General features: G+C 42.5%; 1 protein-coding gene across 1 annotated transcript in view; it reads left to right on the top strand.

The window, feature by feature from the left end:
• Window positions 1-23,552, top strand: part of LOC136624518 (zinc finger protein 665-like) — a 135,823-nt gene extending 112,271 nt beyond the window's left edge. Inside the window, exon 7 of the mRNA XM_066598503.1 lies at window positions 22,102-23,552. Within this exon, the coding sequence (XP_066454600.1) occupies window positions 22,102-23,174 (1,073 nt within the window). The 3' untranslated portion in view covers window positions 23,175-23,552. The remainder of the gene's footprint in view (window positions 1-22,101) is intronic.
• Window positions 23,553-27,575: the final 4,023 nt, after the last annotated feature.

Here is a 27,575-nt window from a genome sequence, read left to right as displayed (position 1 = left end):
CATCGCTGCATCCCTGTAGATAATATGCATCTCAGAGAACCAGAGGGCTGGATCTAATAGCTAAGTAAGGGTCCTTTTACACGGGATGACTGTCAGGTGCTTCAGCGTCCAACAGCAGTCATGGCGATAATAACTGGTGCTTTCACAGGGGCAAGGATTGCTCGGCGAATGGAGTCAGGCGCGCCGGAAATCGTACCGATCCACCTGCCTCCGTTGACAGTAAACCGACTTTTGTTGGCAGATGACTGACTACTTGTTCACGCAGGCTGATTGTTGTTTTATTTTGAGACCTGCAGAAACTATATTATGAATGAATTATCGTTCGCCATTCTTTTGCTGCTGGCAATTACATTCAATCATTATTGTTCAGATACCCGCGATCCAGCAAGAATGTGAACGATTAATGTTCAGCGTAAAACGGCTTCTTTGATTTAATCCTGCAACATTGCCCCTTTTGTTGGCTAAATTGGACAACTCATTTGATTACCAATTACATAACTGGAGACATGAAGGACTCTGGGAATGTCTGGAGTGATATTTATGGATGTATCTCCCCATAAACAGGATTACACGGTAGTGAAGAAGACTTCTAGTGATGGCTGTCAGGCCCCGGTGTCTGAGGGATGGGGAAGACCCCTGAGCCCAATCACAGGGCCTCCACCTCGCCCCCTGATACTGGAGGAGATCAATGAGCAGAAGATCCTAGAACTCATCAACAAGATGATTGAGCTGCTGACTGGAGAGGTGACGCTGCTGGGAATGCTGGGACATTATACAGTAACGCTATGGTGGTATAATGTGTCTGGTTGATGACAGTATCATTGTGTTGTCAGGTTCCTATAAGGTGTCAGGACGTCACTGTCTATTTCTCCATGGAGGAGTGGGAGTATTTAGAAGGACACAAGGATCTGTACAAGGACGTCATGATGGAGGACCACCAGCCCCCTCTATCACCAGGTAATAGGCAGGACTTAATACTTTTCATCCACAGCTTTTTAATGAGGGTAATCTGTTCTGATCCAGTGATTGTGGCCTAGGTAGCTGGCAGTGTTTCTTTGTGAACGTAAAACAAAAATAAACCCAAACAGGGAAACAGCAAAAAGACAGTGTGTGTCAGCAGCCTAAGAGGTTGCTTAAAATCTCAAGTCTGGCTTATACAAATCACCAGCTGCCAGTGGTTTTCTGCAAACTACATTAGCTGAAACGTTAACTAATAAATGACTACTAAAAAGCTAACTAAAAAATAAAAAAAAATAGCTAAATAAAAAAATTAAACCATGAAGAAATCAAGGGATAGGGGATGTGGTGTTGGAGGTGATAGAGGACAGGCCAAGTTGGCCCTTCAAGTGGCTCCCACTGAAGCAATGGTTCCATGTTCTGCAGCAGATGAGGAAAGCCCACTGTCATTCCTCAGAAGTGGTTCTGCTTGTACGTTATATCTGCAGCATGCTGAACAGGAAGAATGGATGACACAGAATGCCTCAACTACCCCCACCTCCTTGTCCTCCCAGTAGCAGGCACACAGCAGTCAGTCTGCACCACTTGGCTATGAGCATCCCTGCTCTACCTCAGCCGTGCCATATCCCTCTCCCCACCCCTGCAGACTCCAAAGCAGTCCACATGGATAAGTCTGAAGAGCTGTTTGATCATTCAGTGTCTTGGATATCAAGGAGGGCAGTACAAACATTGAATACACTGATACCCATCAATTTATTTAATTTTTTTTCCTTTGGAAGTTGAGGGTGGGTCACTGTGTGTGGTCAAACCTACACGGGCAATGTGGTCCCGGGGGGATGCGTAAGTGGAGGTGCCAGCTCCCGATGCTCATTATAGTATACAATCCACTCAAGACAATGATAAAAAGGAAACTGCTGAGGTGCATGACCCAACTTAGACAGGCAAGGAGAGTCATCAATGCAGCATCCGAGGAGCGGGCCCTCAGCCTAGGAGACAGCAGGGTAGAGTTTGGGCCTTGTCATGGGGCTCTACCGTCTCCCACCCTGAGGGTAGGAAGGGGACCTGTCCAAGGAACCGATCACAGGCTATTAAATTGGGGTAACCTAACTGTGGTTTACCTTGAGACTTTTGTCATGGGTGACACCAGTGTTCCGTCCTCTGAGGTTAATTTCAGCAGGTGTAATAAAGATTCCACACACGCAGAGTTGACTTTTTAAAGGGTAAACCAGGAATGGTTGGTAAAGCTTGTTTACTTGAACAATAAACTTGAACAACGTGGTGAAACAGTCCAACAACAATTTACATCCACTGTCAGGGCACTGGTGCAGGAGGACTTATGGTGTGACAGGGAGGAAAACACAGGAGGACCGATAAATCCACAGGCTAAGTTATCTGGGGGGGATCTGTTCCCGGCCACTCTTCTTCTCACTCTCTCAAACTCTCTACCAGTACACACTTACTTTCTAGGAAAGGCACTTAGCGCTGCACGGTGGGCTCTCACAGACTTGCGGTTTCTCTCTTGGTCCTTAGCAAAGAGGCCTGGGTAGGTAGGGCCACACGCGGGTCATTTGCTTTGCTTCTTCCATCTTTCCTACACACAGACTGAAGGTGTCTGTGTGCAGACAGGCTTCTCTTTGGAGTAACCCAAGTAGAATGATAATAGGAAAGACCTCAATCATGCGCGTTGCAACCAAATATATAAAACAAGGTCACATGACATACAAAAGATACATTTCCAGACATAACACCACACTAAACCCATTCAGTGCTGCAGCTATGCAATACACCTCATATTCACTCACATAAAAGACAGTGACAACACATAGGCACAAGAAATACATAATACGCTTCATACGCGTCATGGAATACCTGGAAATGTCATGGAATTTTCTGACTTGTCATGGATTTCTGGTTTTTGTCATGAAATTTTTTATGCATCTTGCTAAGAATCGAATCAGTGCTTTTTTCACCCATATCACTGAAAGATGACTTTTTCTTGTATTTAAGTGAATTGATTGCAGTTCATGCGCTAAAGTTGGGAGGATGGTTGGGGGATCGACAGAATTGAAGAAGCTGGTTTGTCAAAATATTCCAAGTTGTTCTCTATCTGTAGGTAAAGCCTGTTAAAAAGAAAAACTTTTGCCAAACCCGCTTAATGTAATTCTGTTGTAGTGGTGGTCTAGATTCTGTAATGTTTAGGTAACTACTGGCAGAATAATAGTTTACTTAAAGGGGTTGTCCCGTGAAAGCAAGTGGGGTTATATACTTCTGTATGGCCATATTAATGCACTTTGTAATATACATCGTGCATTAAATATGTGCCATACAGAAGTTATATACTCACCTTCCCTGCGCTGACGTCCCCGTCCCCATGGTCCCGTCTAATTTCTGCGTAATTTCTAATCTCCCGATTAGACGCGCTTGCGCAGAAGGGTCTTCTCCCATCTGCTCTGTCCCGGCACGAGCGGCGTTCTGGCTCCGCCCCCTTGTACGCATCATCGCGTAGCTCCGCCCCCTCATGTGTGCCGATTCCAGCCTCCTGACTGTTATAATTTTATTCTTCTCGTAAATTCAGGTAGAGGCCCATTTTTTTCACATTCAGTCTTAATCTTTCATATCAGCTGCTTCAGATCGGCTTCTGTTTCTGCAAGCAGAGTTGTGTCATCCACATACCGGAGATTGTTCATGTTTCTTCCACCTATTTTCACCCCAATTTCCAATTCATCTAGGTCCATTTTCCGAATGATCACTTCCGCATATAGGTTAAACAAGAAGGGTGAGAGGATGCAGCCCTGTCAGTCGCCTTTGCCGATCCCAAATCAATCTTTGTCCCCATACTGTGTTCTCACAGTGGCTTCTTGATTCGTATAAAGTGATTTTATTAGCTTGATTAGATGTGCCAATATGCCCTGTTCTTGTAGGGGGCGCTATAACTTGTCATGGTTGACGCAGTCACAGACCTTGATGTAGTTGATAAAGCACATGTAGATATTATTTTGGCATTCTCACGTTTTTTCCATGGTCCATCACAGGTTAGCAATCTAGTGGCGTGTGCCGCGTCCTCACCGTAACACTGCTTCAACTACTGATCTCAGTCTTTCCTGTATAATTTTGAGAAGGATCTTGTTTGCATGCTGAATGAAGGCTATTGTTCAGGAGTAAGAGCAATTCTGAGAGTCGCCTTTCTTTGGTAGAGGGATGAAGACAGATTTCTTCCAGTCCTGTGGCCATTGTGTGAATGCCCATATTGCCTGGCACAGCGCTGTGATGATTTTCACTGGTACTGGCAGCACTAGCTCTGCTGGTATGTTATCTATGCCTGTTGCTTTATTATAGGCTAGTTGTTTCATTGCCATAACCACTTCTGACTCCATAATGGAGGCTCAAAGTCCACAGGCTCCACCTCATGCAATGGTCCAGGTATGTGGTTGCAGGCATATAGTTCCTCTGAGTATTCCCTTCACCAATCCTCGGTACTCTGTTGGTCATTCAGTTCCTTCCCATTTTTGCCTCGGATTGTGCAGTTGTGCACCATGAAAGGTTTTCGGGCCATCTTGACCTGTGCGAATAGGCCTTGTATATGGCCTTTCATGGCTTCTACTTATAGTTGTTTGCCAGTCTCATTCCGGTCCATTTCCTTATCTATCTTTGCGGCTCGCTAAAAATCTGCATTTAGTTGCCGAACTTCGCCTTTTTCCTAGTCGCTTTTGCTGCTCGTTTTTTATCAGTTATTCTGAGGATTTGCTCAGACAACCACTAGCTTCATTTTTCCATCTTCTACAAGTGAGATGCTTACTGGCTGTTTCCATAACTGTGGACTGTATATCATGCCGTAGTTCTTCTGGATCCTTTTCTGATGTGTCAAGCAGTCTGAATCAGTTTGCTACCTCTATAGTGTATGAATGGGGGATTTTAGAGGGGTTGAATTTTCTCAATGGAGCACCTTTCTTAATGCTATGGCATTTGATCTTGATCTTAGCTGCAAGGAGTCCATGATCCATGCTGCAGTAGGTGCAAGGAAAGGTTTTTATTGCAATAACTGAACTTCGCAAAGATTGTTACACAGGATGTAATCAATCTGATTTCGATGGAGGCCATTGGGAGATGTTCAAGTGTACAGTCGGCATTAGTATATACCATGTACTCAATACACGGTATATACATTTTCATGCCGGAGTCACTGTTTCATGCGCTAAAAGCAATGAACTTGACAGTCTCTTAGCTTTTTATCTTTTGCAGGTGCAATCTCTGTTTGTATCTGATCTTTTGAATAAAAGAAAATCATGCACGCTCTGAGAAAAAAATGCAAAAAAACCCCCGATAAACCTTTGATTGCGTGTATTTAGAGTGTGGCGAGCATCATTGAAAATCAATATTATTGTCTTGGAAATGTGCTGGAAATTTTTTTTTAATAAACATGCATGAACCCTTTATAGATCATTCAGAAATGTCTAAAAAGTTCTGTATATTAACTTCTGTACACTACAGTTCCCACCTGCTTAAGAATAAGCTGACCCCGGCAACTCTTAACACAGAGTGTGTGTTCCGGAGTTGGAATTTTTTAGTGCTCTACTTATTAACATTTTGAATCGTCTACGCAATCACAGAGTGTGCAAGGTGAAACTTGTAAACATAAACTCCCCCTTTCAGTTGCTACTTAGAGCTTAATCCCATCTAGGTGTGCTCAGACAACCTAAAATGTCACTATGTGCAGTATAATACATGACAGAGTGTATAAAAGTACTGATATGGCCATACCGTTTTGAGACAAGTGTTGTTAGGCTAGACAGAATCCAGGATGCAGTAACATGAGCTATGGGGCACTTGCATAATTCTTCTCCCCAAAGACAAAAGAAAAGACTGCGGGGAAAGGAAGATTTGAGCAGCATCAATGAGTGGTTGTAAAATCAATGCATCAAGCTTGATGCTCCTTTATTCATCCAGGTTAAAACATGCAATGTTTTAACTCCAAAATGGAGTCTTTGTCAAGCTCAAGTGTCTAACACCAGCCCAACATTAAGTCCACGTATGCACCAATCAAAGACATACAATTAAAAAAATAACACTTCCATAACAGCTGCAGAGATCCACTTACCCTCGGGTGGCGGCTGCGGGACTGGAAGATATCCATGGCAACCACATACATCCTAATGAACGAAGCAGTCAATAACACAGCATCCAGGCACTGTACTACGCATGCACAAGAGAACAATCATCGCGCGATATTGCGGCAGGGGATTTACCTGTAGTCATAGAAACACAACGCGCAGAGGTATCGCGCATGCGCAAAATCCAGGCATCATAGGGGATCATGTGACAGAGAATCTGTCTGTAACCATGGAGACATGATGCGTAGGGCTGTTGCATATGCGCGGGATCCATAGCTTCTCGCAGTGCTGCGGTAGAATATACCGGGTAGCCGCTATTCATACAGGAGGGCTCTACCATCGCAATGAACTCTATAAAAATGTATTCCAAAATAGATTGGTATCTATTATGTGGTCCCCAGAGATTACCCAATACTATTACAGGCCCACAATTTCTACATTGCATTTGTGTCTAATCCAATGAATATTAGTAACAATCTAAGTGAACTCATAAGTCTGAGATATTACACCAAGATTTATTCTACTAGACCAAAGGGAATAAAACCGGTCTTTCCCCAGAAACCAATTTAAAGATATATATCCCTGTAAAGTTAAACCACCCATCAATAGCCACTACCAATTATCTGCAGATACCGGAATGATATCCGAAATTGCCAATTTCAAACAAAAAAGATTCATTATTGACAAAAAACTGTGCTTTTATTGGTGGAATAGTATATACATGTTGAGTAGCCCATTCAAGAGGGTCAAAAGATAGTCATAATGTAGAGAACAGAAGCTTTGTTCATTGTCCGCATTTTCAATCTGCCATTGACATCCCGCAGCACTGCTAAACCCAGAGGGCCTGTGGGTAAAATAAAACATAATTAAAATTGACTGTACAAAAGGGTAAATAAAGAAAAGACTGCATCACTGTGAATACACATAAAATAGAAAAAGGGTGATTGGTAGGTAAGAACAATGATGGGTAAGTGGAATGACCATCACTTCCCAGAGACCTCGTGAAGTGTGATAACTTGAAGTCTATACCCTCAGCCGAGCTGACTAAAGAGAAAAATGATAACAAGGCTGCATTCTCTGAAACAGATAAAAATTGCAGACAGACACTGGAACTTTTTGGTGACTAGTAGGGTAATGCCTAGACTGAATGTCTCACTCAGTGACTCATACGTACTCTATACAGGCATACACACTTCCTCAATGCACACATTTTTACTTTATATGCTTCCTCCTACACATTACCTTAAACATTTAATGTTACTTTAAACTTTCAACAAGCAATATTAAAATTATACAAAACAGCAAGTGAAATAAACTTTGTGGGGACATAAAATAACTTTGAAGTCCTTTGGGACAATAAAGGGGGAAAAACACATAGTCCAAGTAGAATGTTTCTTGAACGGGAGACTCTCCTATAACAGGAGTCTCTTTTAGCACCATGTAACCTTCTTTTGTACAGGTGGCCCAACTGGTTCCTCTGACTCAGACTCCATAGTGCATTCAGTGGGTGTGAGCATACTGCTCCAAGAGTTTATCCCCAAGGAAGCCATGGAAGATGGACTTTCAGGGTCTTTCAGTCTTACCTCCCAGCTCGGATTGTCAGAGTCCAGTTCAGGGTGCTTCGGCTCAGAACAGCTTTTCTCCAGCTGCCACCATGTCACATACCAGTTTGGTGCTGGACTTTCAACCTTTGGACAAGTGGTCCACTAAAGGGTCGGAGCAACTCTGTTGGTGGTCCTTTTTGTATCTTGGCACTGAAGTAGAGCTGCACTACTGGGTCCTAAAAGTCCTGAATAAAGGGACTCCATGACGAAGGCAAGGCCGCGCTCTCTTCTTAATTGTCCTAGTGGATAATGATCCATGGCACATGGTTCTCTTCTGCTCCAGCGGGTTTTGTCCAGGGACGCAGGTGACTGTTCTTCCCCTGAAGAGGTAGGGATTGGAGGGGATCTTTTTCTAGCTGGCACTAAGTCTCCAGGCCAGATGGAGTCTCATCTGGAAGGCTCCTACTGACGCTCTCCTGGTAGTGGGGAAATAGGGGTTGGCAGTGGCAAAGCCAATCCCTGTAATTCCAGCTCATCGCCCCAGTAGAAGTGGGGTTGCGTGGGAGGACACCTGGCTGAAACTCCCAGTATCAGTTTGGTGGACTTCTTGCCTGAGTGAGGGCTAGTGTTGATCTGGAGGAAAAGATCCAGTGGTTCACTCACTGTGGATGAAGTCTCCTCCCCTGGGTGGTTCTCTGTCTCTCTCTGCTGTTCCGTGACAGGTGCGACCCCCACCTACTTTTTCCTCAGCCACGGTGGTATCTTTGTGGTGGAAAACTTTTGCGGGCTTCAGAGAATAGGAAGAGAAAGAAGGCTGGGCGCCATCTTGTGGGTCCAAGACAATCTCCTCGTCAACAGTTAGAATATATAGGCTAGGTACCACAACAGGGTCCAATAACTCCACAAGTCCTTGTCTCAGGGCATACCGCATCCTGGCAACATCGCAATGGGGACAATATTCATATATATTAAGGAAGGTGTTTTCCTGAACAACATTGTCATATTCTACATCACTATCATTGTGTATTTTTAAATATATGTCTCGAAGAGTCTTTACAGGAGTGGGGACAGATAATAGACAAGTCCGCAAAATGTCCTCTCCACTCCTGAGGTTGGGCATACACATGTGGGAAATATTTGCCCATCCAGTCCATCGCTTCTCAATGTGGATCGTTCGTAGTGGTGTTCCCCAATAAAAGGACAGTCCAATAAGACAAAATGCAGATGTCAAAGTCAAAATGCCCAGTACCTCCCACCCATCACTTTTCCTCTGGCTCGGGAACTTTCTTGCAGTGGGAGGCGTGTATCCAGGTAGCTCTCCCTTCTACTTTTACCGAAGTAGGTGTTGTCACCAGAACTTGGTATGGTCCGTCAAACCTTGGGTCCAAGGCCTTTCTTACGTGTCTTTTTACGACCACCCAGTCTCCAGGCTGCAAGGAGTGAGTCCCCTCTAGGTTGTGAGGGTCTGGAATTGAAGAAAACACTAGACCGTGTGTTATTTTCAGTTTACGACATAGTTCTTGTACATATTCAATAACCTTATCACACCCCTGCTGCAGGGCCTGTGGATGATATAGGCCTAATCTTGCATTGAGCCAAACAACACTTCTTTTAACTTAAGCGTACCATTTTAGTCTTTTCAACTTTGTCTAAACTCTGCGGATGGTAGGGAGTATGGAAGGCTTGTTCCACTCCCAGGGCTGACATCACCTCTCGCATCACTTCACCTGTAAAATATATACCTCTGTCACTCTCAATTGTCTCTAGTACCCCAAATCTACATACAAGTTCTGACACAAGTTTAGTCGCTGTACATTGTGCGGTGGCTTTGGACAGATCCACGCACACAAGGACGTACTCATACCTGCCTGAGTTGGGCAGCTGAATGTAGTCAATCTAGCCTCTGGAAGGGGTACAATGGTCAGGGTGAGCATTTCCGAGGGGTTTTCACCACCTGACCAGGATTGTGTAACGCACACACTTCACATGCCTTGACATATGCTTTTGCCATCCTGTCAAACCCTGGGGCATACCAAACCTTGTCTACCGTTGAAACCATAGCATTGCGCGAGGCATGTACCTTTCCATGGGCCAGTGACACCAGAGTGGGGTAGGCAGAGGCTAGTAGACATGCTCTATTTCCCATCATCCAAACGTTCTCTACCTTCTTTCCTCCTGCTAGGGCCCATCCCTCCTCCTCCATCCTGGTAGGTTTAAGTACCACATTGGTCGGAGAAGTGGTCCCCGTCGGTGTGTACGCACCCTCCTCAGAGGTTCCCACCTCCGTATCAGGGTGAGGGGCGACCGAGTCTTTACCTTGTTGCACACATGGTCCTTTCTGTCCAGTAGGGCTGCAGCCTTAGCTGCTCTATCAGCCTTCTCATTGCCCTTACTTTCCATGGACTGACCCTGGGTGTGTGCTTTAACCTTCACTATGGCCACCTGTTCTAGCAACATGATAGCCTTCATCAATGCACTTACAGCTTTACCATTCTTTATCGGCTTGCCTTGAGCTGTGAGGAAGCTCCGTGCGCGCCAAATAGGCCCATAGTCGTGTGCCACACCAAACACATACCTGGAATCTGTGTAGATGTTGGCAGTTACACCTTCAGCTAGTTTACAGGCTTCAGTCAAAGCGCACAACTCGGCCTCCTGTGCTGACATATGTGGAGGCAGTGGTTTACTTATCAGTACCTCGTGCAGAGTGAACACGGCATAACCCGTGACAAAACTGCCCTTCTCATTCAGGTATCTAGATCCATCCACAAACATTTCAAGGTGGGGGTTTAGGAGAGGTTTGTCAGTGACATGTGCAAACCCAGCTGTCTCCTGCTCCATGAGCGCTGCACAATCATGCTGGTGTTCTGCGTCAAAGGCCTCCTCCTCATCAGTCAGGGAATTTGCAAAAAGCTGGTCCCCTGTACTTACTCCCCCATTTGAATCAGTGTCACCTAATGGTAATAAGGTGGCCGGATTCAAAGTGGTGCAACGTTGAAATGAGACATTGGATGAAGAGTGTACTGCAAGTTCCATTTTGATCTGTCTAGCAAGGGACAGATGTCTACGGCTTACCTGTGTCAGAATTCCATGTACATCATGTGGGGTGTAGATCACCATGGTGTGATCTAAGACAACGTCAGAACTTTTGTACAGTAGCGCCTGAACTGCTAGAACTGCTCGGACGCATGATGGAGACCCTCTAGCCACCGCGTCAAGATGGGCACTGTAGTATGCTACAGGTCGCTTTTTGTCACCATGCATTTGTGTCAGTACAGCGGTGGCGTGTCCAGCCATCTCAGTGACGTACATTTGGAAAGGTTTGTCATAAGTCTGGCAGCCCCAGTGCGGGTGCACTGGCTATCTGTACTTTCAGCTGATTGAAGGCTGACTCGGTCTGCGGGGTCAGGGCAAATGGCTTAGAACCCAAACAGTCGTACAGAGGCTGCATGGTCATGGAGGAAGAGCGTATTCATGGCCAACAGTATGAAACCAGTCCCAAGAAGGTACGCAACTGGGCATGGGAGGTGGGAAGTTGCATGTCACTTACCACCTTCGTGGGCTCCGGCGTCAGGTGTTTAGTACCTGGACCTAGGCAGTGGCCCAGGAACACTACGTGAGATTTGCAGAACTGAAGTTTCTCTTTGCTGGCTTTGCAGCCATTCTACTCTGATGGAGGAAACACAAAAGTGATGCATTGAGGTAACTGTTTGTGTCAGGAGTACATAAAAAAAAAGTAAATCATCAACATATTACAAGAGGGCGGTGCCCTCGGGAATTGGCCAGGCGTCTAATACCAGCTTCATGCATTTGGTGAACTGGTTTTGGGCTATTCTGAGCCCCTTGTGGCAGCACTATCCAACAGTACTGCTTTCCTCTGAAAGTAAATGCAAACAAATACTGACAGTCTGTCGAGGTCCATCTGACTGGTAACCCAAAGGCTCGACGGAACGGCACTAAGAACTTGTTTCTCTGCGTACGCAAGAGTGAAGACAGGGAGAGGTGTCGCTAGGTCTGCTGCCATCCGACAGAAGGTCGGGTGACTTCCAGACCTGGGGTGTATACGAGCCTCACCGGACGGGTGAAGTTCGATACAACATCCCAAGGGTCCCATAACATCGGTTCCCAATATGCTTTCAGGACTTTCCAGCACAAGGAAGCGCATGAGGCATCGCGACCCTTTAAACATTACCTCTAGCGGTTCAGTTTCTGCCAGCTGAATTGGCACTCCTGAAACCCCTTGCACCGATTACTGCTAGACAAACAGGCTGGTATTCTATTTAAAATAGATCAGAACCTTGTTGCAAAAAAAAAAAATTAAAAATTGCTGACCTGCAATACCTAGATCACCTATGTCAGATGTCCAGTTCCTTGGGCTAAGCAATGACCCAGGAGAACAACCTTTGTTTTGCAGAATTGGAGTTTGTCTTGGAGGTGGCTTACTATTTGTCAGGACCTGCGGAAAGCTGAGTTTCTGCAGTAGCTATCAAGACAAATACATGAGCCGGATCCACCAAGAGAGCAGTTAGTTTACAAACCTCTTCTGAACTGTCACCTGAGGTCTCAACCCGTACCGATCCATCCGGTGAGAATTTGATGGATGCAGATAAGGCTTGTAAGATATTAGTTCAAATAACAGAGACATGAATTACAACAAGGCAGAATAATCCACAAACATCTATCCACGTTGAAATATGATATTCTTTAAGCAAATTCATTATTAATCTGATCCTGCCTGCAATGTCTCATCAAATTTAAGAAAAAAAAACTTTTCCTAACTGCCCAAGCTTCTCACCCCCTCCTTTGTAGACAAGAGAAGGATGAAACATTACATACTTTTACATCATCTAACTCCACCCCTTCGATGCTGGTCGTTTGCGTGTCTCTCCTACAGAACATTCTCTCAGCGACAGTACAATACTAACAGCATTTAGCAGTGATACAGACGTCCAACCAATCACAGAACTGACATTTACCCAGAAAGCAAAAATATACCTTAAATCCCCATGTTCTCTATTTTTAAGACCGTATAATTCACGTAATTCATTACAAGTTTCTTATTTCATCAACGTCTGTCTTTCTTTTTATGATCCTGAATTTTATCTCTCTATGAAACAGAACAATAACGAAGATATTAATAAGCAGCTAGAACATTCAGACTTTAACAGCATTAATCATTAGTAATTACAAGAGGTATATTTCTCTGAGGATACGAATAGTTAAACACATAGAAAATACAACATGCTAAGCGCTTCTAACAGCGCAACATTTCTGCATTTTTAACCCTTGTATTCTTAAGAGCCCCCACAGATGTGAATGGGATATAACTTTCTTACATTTATATGAAGAAGACTAAGACGTACAACAAAGATTAGATTACATAACATCAAGACATACAAGACAAACAATAATGGTTATTTGTCACATAATTGTCCACAGATTTTGCATGAACTTGCTTTATGTCCCAAAGGAACACAAACTATAAAAGGATTCCCTTTCTCTGATATCTTTCATGTGTTTTTCCCGTCCCTTTTTAAGTCCCATCTGTCTATATATTTTTTACGCTTGTCTGCAATCGTCTCCCCCTTCCCTCTTTTTATTTGTCCCACAGACCCCTATTTTATTCTCTATGGGAGTCAGATAAGTTTTTTAGACTGTTCAGACCCCATTTTGATTTGTCCCACAGACCTTATTTTTATTTTTTCTCAACGATTAAGGTAATTTATTTCCCACTATTCATCACTAAGTATACAGGACCTTATATCACACAGTACACTAAGGACCCCTGCTCCTGGAATAGTTTTACGGACTCCTTGGGGGAGGGGGTTAGGGGAGACCAGACCTCTCTTCTAAGGGAACTTCTGGTGATATTATAACAGATTCAGTAAAAGCAAATTATGGCTGAAATGACACAGACAACGTACAGATTTCAACAATTACTACAGGCAACATGGTAATATACACACAAGGGTTCTTCCGTCTAGCACGGTTACTAAGAACACCGTAAATAACAGGCAGAAGCGTCCTATGTAACATGCAGCGACTCACCTCCTGTCAACACGGGACTGAAGTCAGGGGAGTCCAGAGCTGGAGTGGCAAGTCAAGGGCTTACCTTACACCGGTGTTTTGTAGATCTGGGGTCCTGTGGCCTCTGATCCGGCTGGTCGGCAGGTAGGGTCGTCAGGTATCGGCTGCAGGTAAGGAGTTAGCCTCTGCCCCCACGTTCAGGCGCCAAATAAACTGTTGAGGGTATGTCAACGGAGACCAGTGCTGATGTTGCCTGAGTCCAAATTCAAAGGAAAGTTATAATGAGTACTCATAGGAGAGAACCATAATAAGCCACTACACACACACAGTCTAGTGAATCAGAATGAATTCTACTTTATTGTTGAACATTGCCAGTTTTTATACAAGATGAAAAGAAGGCGTTTCCAAATGTTGCCTGATACTAAGTTTCAAACTACTTTACAGTCTGATATTGCTGACCAAGTCCTCATTCCAACAGATTACAATATGGCTGTAAATCAAAGCCTTCTAAACAAAAGGTATCAGCACACTCCTGTGTGAAGTGAACCTCAAACAGTTACATAGGATCATAAAGATTGACTCCACACTGTCTGAGTACAGCCTTAATTACACCTCTTCCCAGACCAGAATGTAATCTTAGATTCCCATCATGTTAAGTTCAACAATTTGCACATCAAAAGAGGGGGCATTGTTTCTAGTTTGCACATAGAACTGGCTTAGCCACCTACTTAGTATATTCAGTATATTCTGGTAAAGGTTCAAACTTGTAGTCAAGATGGCTGAATGAAATCATACATTTAGTATTTTAAAATCGTCATCCAAATAAACGCTTGAATATACCTTTTGACATATGATTCTATATCCAAGTTCTATTAGCAACTTCCGGAATGTTTTACATATTTTTCATTTCCATAATACATAACATTATACAACCAAATAACCAATGTCACATTTATTACCCTGTTTCCTTATCTTTCTTATGTTAGGGGTTAATCCTATTTTTAAATAACCTAACACCGGTCACGTAATAAAAAAGTAGCGATCTAACATGGGTCGGTCTCACATGACCGGATAGGAATTACGGATTCTGCATTCGTCTGATCCGCGGTAATACACAGATCAATCGCATTGGATTACACAATTTCGCTCACATTAGTGGGTCGGAATTGTGTAATCTACTCGCAGAAAAGAGAACGCAGAATGTTCTATTTTACAGAGAATATCTGCTACATAGAGCCCATTGTGCTCCATGGTCGCGGATATACCCGCAGCCCATACACAACTACATTGTGTACGGGCTGCGGGTACCCGCGTCATCGCTAAGCGACGGTGCGGGAAATACAAACAATAAAAAGGTGTACTGCGCATGACCCCCTGTGTGAGTAGGCAGTTATGTGCAGTACATTACGCGGCCATACGCAGGGTCGCAGCCGGGCTCACAGCTGGGATCCGCTGCGGGCCTCTGCTACCTGTGATACGTATTTTACAAGAAGCCCCGGGAACGCTTGCCTTCCTGCAGTTCCAGGAGCAGCTTGTTGAGCGCCTTCTGTGTGAGACCGCCGCACCTCCGCAAGCTTACGAAGATTCACGGAGCGCCACTTTTTACACCCCATACCCGCCGCTGAGGTTAAGAAATACCCCCAAAAAGCATGAGAGGAGGGGGAATACCCGGTTTTGTTGCCCCATGTGCCCAACCCAACCAGCCTCCGTAATTACCCCTGTCTTCGGACATAAAACGCAGTTTATATTATTACCTTTATCCAATAATTAGGGAATGCCAAAAAATGGGGATGGCGGGGGGGGGGGGTTATTTTTAGGAAGTCAATTTTTTTTCCATATAAGTGGGCAATGGGGCCTGGAATTTATTCAGTTCTGCCCTTAAATCCAGCGGGCATTCCCTCCATTATGGGCCTAGCCATGTGTCCTGTAAGTAGATTAGGGCCACAATGGGTATGTTTCTGAACACGGGACAAACGGGGGTATCCATTTTGGGGTATACATCTTCATTCCTATGTATACTGTACAAAAAAAAAAACAGTTTTTAAATTGACAAAATTGACAAAAAAATGAAAATCGTAATTTTTTCCTTTTGCTTTGCTTAGATTCATTCAAATACTGTGGGGTCAAAATATGCAATGCACCCCTAGATGAATTTGTTAAGGGGTCTAGTTTTCAAAATGGGGTCAATTGAGGGGGTTCCTTATCGTTTTGGCCGCTCAATGGCTCTACAAGTGGACAATGGGGCCTGGAATTTATTCCGTTGTACCCTGAAATCCAACTGGTGCTCCTACCATTATGGGCCTAGCCATGTTTACTTTCAGTAGATTAGGGCCACAATGGGTATGTTTCTGAACACGGGACAAACGGGGGTATCCATTTTGGGTTGACCGTCTTCATTCCTATGTACACTGTACAAAAAAACCTGTTTTTAAATTGACACAATTGCCCAAAAAATGAAAATCATAATTTTTTCCTTCTGCTTGGCTTAGATTCATTCAAAAACTGTGAAGTCAAAAAAGTCATCGTACCCCTAGATAAATTCGTTAAGGGGTCTACTTTTCAAAATGGGGTCACTTGTGGGGGTTCTCCATCGTTTTGGTCACTCAATGGCTCTACAAGTGGGCAATGGGGACTAAATCTCCTTCAAGCAAAATTTCTGTTCCGAAAGCCACCGGTTGCTCCTTTCATTTTGGGCCCCATTGTGCATACAGACGTAATACTAGGGCCACAATGGGTATGTTTCTGAGCACAGGACAAACAGGGGTACCCATTTTGGGGTGCAAGTCTTCATTCATATATGTGCTGTACAAAAAAACTGCTTTTGAAATGACAATTAACAAAAAAATGAAAATCGTAATTTTTTTCCTTCGGCTTGGCTTAGATTCATTCAAAAACTGTGAAGTCAAAAAAGTCATCGTACCCCTAGATAAATTCGTAAGGCGTCTACTTTTCAAAATGGGGTCACTTGTGGGCGTTCTCCATCGTTTTGGTCACTCAATGGCTCTACAACTGTGCAATAGGGCCTAAATCTCCTTCAAGCAAAATTTCGGTTCCGAAAGCTACCGGTTGCTCCTTTCATTTTGGGCCCAATTGTGCATACAGACGTAATACTAGGGCCACAATGGGTATGTTTCTGAGCACGGGACAAACAGGGGTATCCATTCTGGGGTGCAAATCCTCATTTTCATGTGTACTATAGAAAAAAGTCCTGTCTTTAAAATGACATATTTGCAAAAATATGAAATTTTAGTTTTTCTCCTCTAAATTGCATTGACTCCTAAAAAAAAAACTGTGGGGTTAAAATACTCATGACACCCCTCAGTGTATACACTAAAGGGTGTAGTTTTTAAAATGGGGTCACTTGTGGGGGTATCTATCATTTTCACTCCTATGAGCCTTTCCAATCTTGGCTTGGTGCAGGAAAACAAAGTGTTCCTCAAAATGCTGAAAAGTAATGTTAAATTTGTACGTTTCCTAAATGGTTAAAAAAAAAAACGAAAGTTTTTCCAATGTGCGCCCAAAATAAAGTACACAGATGTAAATATATATATTAGCAAAAATTTCTATATTATGTTTGCACATATTTGAGATATTGCAGTTGGAAATTTGAAAAAATGACAATTTTTTCAAAATTTTCCCAATTTTGGCGCTTTTAATAAATAAACACAAATTCTATCGGTCTTTTTTTCCGCCTAAATGAAGTACAGCATGTGGCGAAAAAACAATGTCAGAATCGCTTGGATATGCAAAACCTTTCTGGTGTTTTTCCATGTTAAATTGACACGTGTCAGATTTGCAAAATTTGGCCTGGTCATTAAAGGGGTTGTCCCGCGCCGAAACGGGTTTTTTTTTTTTTTCAACCCCCCCCCCCCCCCCGTTCGGCGCGAGACAACCCCGATGCAGGGGTTAAAAAAAAAAACCGGGTAGTACTTACCCGAATCCCGGCGGTCCGGCGTCTTCATACTCACCTGCTGAAGATGGCCGCCGGGATCCTCTCTCTCGGTGGACCGCAGAGCTTCTGTGCGGTCCATTGCCGATTCCAGCCTCCTGATTGGCTGGAATCGGCACGTGACGGGGCGGAGCTACACGGAGCCGGCATCCAGCACGAGCGGCCCCATTGAAGAAAGCAGAAGACCCGGACTGCGCAAGCGCGTCTAATTTGGCCATTAGACGCCGAAAATTAGACGGCTCCATGGAAACGAGGACGCTAGCAACAGAGCAGGTAAGTGAAAAACTTCTTATAACTTCTGTATGGCTCATAATTAATGCACAATGTATATTACAAAGTGCATTAATATGGCCATACAGAAGTGTATAGACCCAATTGCTTTCGTGGGACAACCCCTTTAAGGCGCAAACAGGCTTGGTCACTAAGGGGTTAACATTGAATTTACATTGTGTCATTTTTCTTGAAACTTATTAATTTTCATATGGTAAACATTTCAAAGTGTTGTTTTAATTCTATTTATTTCTTCGAGTGGTTGTGGATACCTAATATTTTTTGGTTTTGCGTCTGGTGCGTACACTAATAAATCTGAAGCTTTTCCGACACATGAGCTGGCCACATACAGTTGTCCATGTAAGAAGCACAGATTTCACAGCGCAGCTTTCATGTTACCTCAGCAGTATAATATATTACAACTAATCATAGTGCAGCTTTCATGTTACCTCAGCAGTATAATATGACAACTAATCATAGCGCAGCTTTCATGTTACCTCAGCAGTATAATATATAACAACCAATCACAGTGCAGCTTTAATTTTACCTCAGCAGTATATGATATAACAACCAATCACAGCACAGCTTTCATGTTACCTAAGCAGTAAAATATATAACCACCAATCACAGCACAGCTTTCATGTTACCTCAGCAGTATAATATATAACAACCAATCATAGCGGAGCTTTCATGTTACCTCAGCGGTATAATATATAATAACCAATCACAGTGCAGCTTTAATTTTACCTCAGCAGTATATTATATAACAACCAATCACAAAGCAGCTTTCATGTTACCTTAGGAGTTATAAGAAATAGCAACCAATCACAGCACAGCTTTTATTTTGCCTCAGCAATATAAGAAATAGCAACCAATCACAGTGCAGCTTTCATGTTACCTAAGCAGTAAAATATATAACCACCAATCACTGCACAGCTTTCATGTTACCTCAGCAGTACAATATATAACAACCAATCATAGCGGAGCTTTCATGTTACCTCAGCGGTATAATATATAACAACCAATCACAGCACAGCTTTCATGTTACCTCAGCAGTATAATATATAACAACCAATCACAGTGCAGCTTTAATTTTACCTCAGCAGTATATGATATAACAACTAATCACAAAGCAGCTTTCATGTTACCTCAGCAGTATAATATATAACAACCAATCACATCACCGCTTTCATGTTACCTCAGCAGTATAATATATAACAACCAATCACAGTGCAGCTTTCATGTTACCTCAGCGGTATAATATATAACAACCAATCACAGTGCAGCTTTCATGTTACCTCAGCGGTATAATATATAACAACCAATCACAGCACAGCTTTCATGTTACCTCAGCGGTATAATATATAACAACCAATCACAGTGCAGCTTTAATTTTACCTCAGCAGTATATGATATAACAACCAATCACAGCACAGCTTTCATGTTACCTCTGTAGTATAATATATAACAACCAATCACAGCACAGCTTTCATGTTACCTCTGTAGTATAATATATAACAACCAATCACAAAGCAGCGTTCATGTTACCTCAGGAGTTATAAGAAAAAGCAAACAATCACAGCACAGCTTTTATTTTGCCTCAGCAATATAAGAAATAGCAACCAATCACAGTGCAGCTTTCATGTTATCTCAGCAGTATAATATATAACAACCAATCACAGCGCAGCATTCATGTTATCTCAGCAGTATAATATATAACCACCAATCACAGCACAGCTTTCATGTTACCTCAGCAGTATAATATATAACCACCAATCACAGCACATCTTTCATGTTACCTCAGCAGTATAATATATAACAACCAATCACAGCACAACTTTCACGTTACCTCAGCAGTATAATATATAACAACTAGAGATGAGCGAACGTACTCGGTAAAGCACTACTCATCCGAGTAATGTGCTTTATCCGAGTATCGCTCTGCTCGTCCTGAAAGATTCGGGGCGCGCCGCGGAGCGAGGAGCTGCAGGGGAGAGCGGGGAGGAATGGAGGGGAGATCTCTCTCTCCTTCTCTCCCGCCCGCTCTCCCCTGTTCCCCGCCGCAACTCACCTGTCAGCAGCGGCGCGCCCCGAATCTTTCAGGACGAGTAGAGCGATATTCGGATAAAGCACATTACTCGGACGAGTAGTGCTTTACCGAGTACGTTCGCTCATCTCTAATAACAACCAATCACAACGCAGCTTTCATGTTACCTCAGCAGTATAATTTATAACAACCAATCACAGCGCAGCTTTCATGTTACCTCAGCAGTATAATTTATAACAACCAATCACAACGCAGGTTTCATGTTACCTCAGCAGTATAAGAAATAGCAAAAAATCACGGTGCAGCTTTTATGTTCCCTCAGTAGTATAAGATATAACAACCAATACCAGCGCAGCTTTCATGCTACCTCAGCAGTTTTGATAGTAACAACCAATCACAGCGCAGCTTTCATGTTAACTTAGCAGTATAAGAAATAGCAACCAATCAAAGCACAGCTTTCATGTAACCTCAATAGTATAAGTAGCAACCAATCACAGCGCAGCTTTCATGTTACCTTAGCAGTATAAAAAAAATAGCAACCAAATACAGCTCAGCTTTCATTATACCTCAGCCGTATAAGAAATAACAACCAATCACAGCGCAGCTTTCATGTTACCTCAGCAGTATAAGGAATAGCAACCGCACTTGTTTTGCGAAACGTTTGGCGGATGCATCATTTTGTAGTTGAACACGCATCCCGTTGCTTGTCTGTTTCTGAAGCTCGTAATGCCTTTTTATTTCGTGCTTGAGATGGGAATCGATTGGTCAATCTATGTCTGGGTGGCATAACTGTCGACGATGCTCGCACGCATGCCACCTATCGTAGGACAGATGTACTATGCCAGAAACCTTCGCAGGAGTGTACTCAGCAACTTCCCAAAGTTTCATGGCGATCGGATGAATGGTGTAATAATACATAAAGGACAAACAGGCACACATACATTCATTTTTATATATATAGATAATAAGATATCCGTACCGTATTTTTCGCTCTATAAGACGCACTTTTTTTCCCTCCAAAGTGGGGAGAAAAAGTCTGTGCGTCCTATAGAGCGAATGTGCAGCCGGCGTACAAAGCCGACACAGCAGGAGAGCAGAGCGGCCCGCCCAACAGCTGATTGGTGGTGGCGGGGAAGTAGCAGGGAGCTCAGCTGTTTTACGGGCGGCTGGCAGCTTCTGCTATGAAGCTCACAGATAGTGTGATAATGATCGCTCCATAGCAGAGCCCAGCGCTCATAAAACAGCTGACTGGGGGGGCGGGGGAGCAGCAGGGAGCTCGACAGTTGGACGGGCAGCCAGCGGCTCCTGCTATGAAGCCCACAGACAGCGTGCCATAGCAGAGCCCAGCGCCCATAAAACAGCTGATTAGTAAGAGGAACTGCTGCCCCCCCTCTGACTTATCAATCAGCTGTAGTTAAAGACAGCTATCACATCTGCCGGCTACATAGCAGGGGGGAAGGGAAGAGAGCTGCCTGTATGTTGTATACATTTTGGCTTATTTATGCACAGATATCTACTTCATACATAACCATAATGAGACATGCCATGCAGAGCTCCTGGAAAGTTGGGTGACAACTAATGGAATCCTCATTACATTGCCACCCAGCTCTTCCAGGATCCTGAATGCCAACTCCAGAGTTATTCAAGCATGTATACAACATGCATTGCTATAACTAGTCAAACATGGCATTCAGGGCTCCTGGAAAGCTAGGTGACAAGTAGAAAGATAACCATTACATTTACACTCAGCTTTCCTGGATCCTTAATGGCAGGTTGATCTGATGGTATATACTTCGTTCCGAGGCAGTACTACTGCTCTTTATTCCTAATGTAATACCTCCCTCACTGCCTGGTCTGGGGGAGTTCAAAATCATTTTTTCCCCATTTTCCTTCTCTAAAACCTAGGTGCGTCTAATCATCAGGTGCGTCTTATAGAGCGAAAAATACGGTAATTCAAATGTTATTTTAAAAAATCAGTTTTAATCTTGACAGATGATGCCACCAGGAGCTCTGAGGGACAACTGATCTCAACAGATTGTAAAGCAGAAGATGCACATGAAGAGTCTGCCATTATCCTAGATACACCATCAGCCATTCACAGCAAAGATCTATTATCTGATTCGTCATTATCATCATTCACTGATTCATCACAGTTGGTTAAGAAAAAAACGATTTACAGAAAGGATGTTAAACATCAAAGAGTCCACAGAGGGGAGAAGTCATACTCATGTTCAGAATGTGGGAAATGTTTTTCCATTAAATCAAAACTTGTTAAACATGAAAGAACTCACACAGGAGTGAAGCCATATTTATGTTCTGAATGTGGAAAATCTTTTAACCAGAAAATATATCTAGTTCTACATCAGAGCATTCACAAAAGAGAGAAGTCATATTCATGTTCAGAGTGTGGGAAATGTTTTAAGCGGGAACGCCAACTTGTTGCACATCAGAGAATTCACACAGGAGAGAAGCCATTTTCATGTTCAGAATGCGGGAAATGTTTTAACCAGAAACCACATCTTGTTAGACATCAGAGAATTCACACAGGAATGAAGCCATATTCATGCTCGGAGTGTGGGAAATGTTTTAACGGGAAAGTTGATCTTGTTGAACATCAGTGCATTCACACAGGAGTGAAGCCATATTCGTGCTCAGAGTGTGGGAAATGTTTTATTCGGAAAACACTTCTTGTTAGACATCAGAGAATTCACACAGGTGCAAAGCCATATTTATGTTCTGAATGTGGGAAATGTTTTAACCAGAAAACACTTCTTGTTAGACATCAGACAATTCACACAGGGGAAAAGCCATATTCATGTTCAGAATGTGGGAAATGTTTTAATCGGAAAGCGCATCTTGTTAGACATCAGACAGTTCACACAGGAGTGAAGCCGTATTCATGTTCAGAATGTGGGAAGAGTTTTTCCCGGAAAACACATCTTGTTAGACATCAGACAATTCACACAGGAATGAAGCCATATTCATGCTCAGAGTGTGGGAAGGGTTTTACCCGGAAATCACGTCTTGTTGAACATATGAGAACTCACACAGGGGAGAAGCCATTTTCTTGTTCAAAATGTTGGAAATCTTTTATGCACAAAATAAGTCTTAGTAGACATGAGAAAATTCACGAAGGTGAGAGTCTATTTTCATGTTCAGAATGTGGGAAATCTTTTAAGCGAAAATTAGGTTTTAGTCATGATGAGAAAATGTACACAGGTAAGGAGCCAATTTCATGTTCAGAATGTAGGAAATCGGATAATTCACACATGTGAGATGCCATTTATTGATGTTCAGAATTTGGGAAATGTTTTCACCAGAAAGCACATTTTGTTAAACATCGGATTTATCACACAGTGGCGAAACCATTTTTGGTTTAGAATGTAGGAAATCTTTTAAGCGGAAATTAAGTCTTTGTGCACATGAGAAAATTCAAACAGCTAAGGAGCCATTCTCATGCTCAGAATGTGGAAAATTGTTCATTGATAAATCGGGTCTTGTTAATCATTAGAGAATTCACACAAGGAAGAAATTATTTTCATGTTCTCAAGGCAGGAAATCTTTTAATAGGAAATCAAATCTTGTTAAACATGAGGAAATTCACACAGGGGAGAATACTCATTAATAATTTTAATTGATAAATAGTAGAGATGAGCGAGCATACTCGCTAAGGGCAATTACTCGAGCGAGCATTGTCCTTAGCGAGTACCTGCCCGCTCGGAAGAAAAGATTTGGGTGCCGACGGGGGTGAGCGGGGAGTTGCGGGAGTGAGCAGGGGGGAGCAGGAGGGAGAGAGAGATCTCCCCTCCGTTCCCCCCCCCCCCCCCCCGCCACTCCCGCCCCCCGCCGGCACCCGAATCTTTTCTTCCGTGCGAGCAGGTACTCGCTAAGGACAATGCTCGCTCGAGTAATTGCCCTTAGAAAGTATGCTCGCTCATCTCTAATAAATAGCACATGACAAATTCAACATTTAACCTCTTATTGACTAGCCATTTTTTAGTTTTTCACTTTGTTGGCCCTTCCAGGAGCCATAACTTTTGTTTTTCAATATAGCTGTACAATATGGTCTTGTGCTTTTGTGGTATGAGTTGCAGTTTCTATTTTCTGGTTATGATCTGCTGATGACTTTTTCTCAAGATAGGCCATAAATAGCAGATCCACTGGATTCACTGATCAGGACCCCTGATGATCACCTGTTTGCAGGGCTGCTGCACTTAGGTATAAAGTTGATTTCCGAAGGACACAGACAGCTCCATTCCTGTTGTAGTGGCTTGGTTTGGTACCGGAGACCATGCTTTTAATAAAATGAATGGCTACTTGACCTAAAATATCAAGTTACCACAATGTGAAAATGGACTCCGCACACCGGAATTATTTTGTGTTGCATTTGAAATCAATAGCTTATAACTGGATAGCCCCTCTTAATTTGACGTATAACGAGTTGAAAAGGTTAAAAGCATTTTAAGTGGGAATAAATGTAAAAAAAAATATTCTGCCATTATTTTTTAGGTTGTGTTTATGGCGTTCATGTTGCTGTAAAAATATGTTCGCGTTTATTTTGCAATGGGATAAAAGAATGTAAACTTCATGGTCTTCAATATGCTTGTTAACCCTACAACACTACACCTTCCTGGACAGATATGAAAATAACTTTATCTAAAGTAGTTGTAGAACAACGGCCAAGTATATCGGCATACATATAAGCACTCAATACAGTTTAATTGTAATATAAGAAATTAAAGAAATTAAAAAGTGCTCTGGTAGCACCAGTGTGAAAATTTGAAAGGGGGAATTTTCACCTAGGGTGGTAGTCCAGGATGAAAGTTTCTACTTGGGTCATTGTGAATGCAGTAAAGAAAATTTAAAAAAATTATTTGGGTATGTGGCGCAACCCCCGATAGTAACATAATTACATGAGATTAGCAATGAGGAAGAGGTTCATTAACCTCAAAACACTTATTCAAGTTTGGTACCGTGTTAGCCAGCAGAGCAAAATTTGATTCTTCTCAGTAAGAGAAATCAAGTAATCTTCTAGATATGATATCTTCTAATGGTTAACAAAAAACATGATGTTATAGCGAGCTTTAGAACCTCAGGATTCTTTCTCAGGCATAATGGAATAGATCCTAAGAGACATACATTTATACACACATATATATATATAACAAGGCACAGACCTGATGTGATTAATTTGCCCTTTAAAAAAATCAAAACAGGATGAGAAAAGGAATAAATAATTAATTAGTCCACTGATAAGGATGTGACAATTTTATGGTCCCTAAATTGGTATTAGGGGGTCACCAGGCCTGTGTGTTATCTCTACTATAGATTTCTCATAATCTCTAGTTACGCATGAACCCTCTTGAGGAATTTAGGCCTGTGTGATAGATGGTTATAAAGTTGTACTCCCTAATTCTTCTGTGATGTACAGATTTGAAGTTATCTTTTAATATAATAACTTCCATATGTTTTACGTTGTGTCCGTGACTAGAAAAATGCTCGGCCACAGGGAATTCTTTTAATAAATAAAGAGAGACGTTTGCCAATAACTAACCTCATGATTGCAACACTTGCCCAAAAAATTTTCTGTATTTGGTTTAACCGTTTACCCGGTTGGGTACAACGGGATTTAAGGGGAGCTACACCTTCTATTCACTGAAAATTCCCTCCCTCCTTGACGCCCGGGTTTTAAAACCAGAAAAACGAAGCCCTTTTTCTTCTACTATTCTTTATTATAAATGCAGTGATACTAATTTTGTGGCCTGCTTTTTACATAAGGGAACTTTGTAAAATATTTTTTTTATTTTTCTCCTTTAAGCTTTTAGTTTTTTAGTCCCACTAGAGGACCTGACAAGGATCATGTATATAATACACTATAATATTTCAGTATTGCAGGGTAGAGTACTTTCTACTAAACCACACTGACTGCAATATTAAAAGGATCAAATCGTCGGGATATGAGCTATTGCCAATCTTCACAGTTATAGCAGTATCCCAGCTGTCATCCTACAGGTGAACTTTATACCCAATGGGAGACACCCATGCCAGGCTTCCAATGCATTGCCACTAAAATCTGTTTAGATTCGAATAAAGCACATTGTTGACCACTGTAATAAATCATTTTGGCAGTCACAGATGAGTGAAGGCTCAAGGAAAGTCATTTGTCATTGAGGAGAAATAAAAAAAGCAATTTAGAGCATAATGATCATTAGAAAATGTGTGCAATTACCAATAATGTCTGTTATCCAAAAAGCAAATAGAATGCACATAATACAAAAGTACGTATATAAAATATTTCACTTAAATACATAACTGCTTCAAAGCTTTTTACCAATCGTTAATAAATAAATTCTGTTGAAACTTACATGCTTGTATTTGGGTGGAACTTCCTTTATTCTTAAAATATAAAGAGATCTCCTCAGACCTCTGGAGGTGAGGGGGAGCTGCTAGGTGTTACGTGATCAAACCTCTGGAGGTGAGGGGGAGCTGCTAGGTGTTACGTGATCAAACCTCTGGAGGTGAGAGGGAGCTGCTAAGTGTTATGTGATCAAACCTCTGGAGGTGAGGCAGAGCTGCTAGGTGTTATGTGATCAAACCTCTGGAGGTGAGGGGGAGCTGCTAGGTGTTACGTGATCAAACCTCTGGAGGTGAGGGAGAGCTGCTAGGTGTTATGTGATCAAACCTCTGGAGGTGAGGGGGAGCTGCTAGGTGTTACGTGATCAAACCTCTGGAGGTGAGGGAGAGCTGCTAGGTGTTATGTGATCAAACCTCTGGAGGTGAGGGGGAGCTGCTAGATGTTACGTGATCAAACCTCTGGAGGTGAGGGGGAGCTGCTAGGTGTTACGTGATCAAAGAGTCCTTGATGTAAATTTATTATTCAATAAATATGGAAGAATGTTAATTGGCAATCATGTTAATAAAAAAATTGTTGATGAGCACCAAGTTTATCAAGAAATACACATAATGTAGGAACCCTTGGTGCCCACCAATTTGGCATGGTAGTCTTGCATGCCGAGGCAGATATATAAAATAAGATTTTTTTTACCGCTGTGGGGGGTGGACACACCGATATTGGTTACATAACCAAAGAGAGCCCAGGATGGAGGTAATGCTAGGTCATTAGCGAGGATGTGTTCTGTCTCTTATCCTCCAAATCCGGAACAGGTTGGGTCTGGAATATTCCCCATACAGAAGTTTCTTTTGAAGGACCAATATCTTTTATAGATGATTTTTAAGGTAATCGCCCAATATGAGGCGTAAGGGATAAACTTCAGTATCATGGTAAGCTTTTAAAGAGTGAAGGCTTGTATCAGAAAAGGATTATGTAAGTGCCAACTCATCAGCCATCGGGGCGTCCGGTCATACTGCATTTACAGGCATCAAAATGCATAATAGTTGTTAGACTAATTGTTGCAGCTGTGAGGTTTGTTCAGAAACCTATTGTTCGCTCTTCCTCAGTGAACATGTGCATCACATGTATAGCATAACTCTGTATTTCAATGTTAATGGAAATGGTATGGACATACAGAATCAAATAAAGTACAAGCGTGGTGAAATGAGATACCCATCACTGTTCTCAATCCCTCCAGCCTCCATCTGTGCAAAAATAGGATGACTTGCCTAAAGATGAAATTGCCTGGAAAGAAAAATTGGGAGTTTTTTTTTCCCAAAAAATT

The sequence above is a fragment of the Eleutherodactylus coqui genome, chromosome 4 (genome assembly GCF_035609145.1).
Source record: "Eleutherodactylus coqui strain aEleCoq1 chromosome 4, aEleCoq1.hap1, whole genome shotgun sequence".
Taxonomy (NCBI): Eukaryota; Metazoa; Chordata; class Amphibia; order Anura; family Eleutherodactylidae; genus Eleutherodactylus; species Eleutherodactylus coqui.
This window is presented reverse-complemented; position numbering and strand designations above follow the sequence as displayed.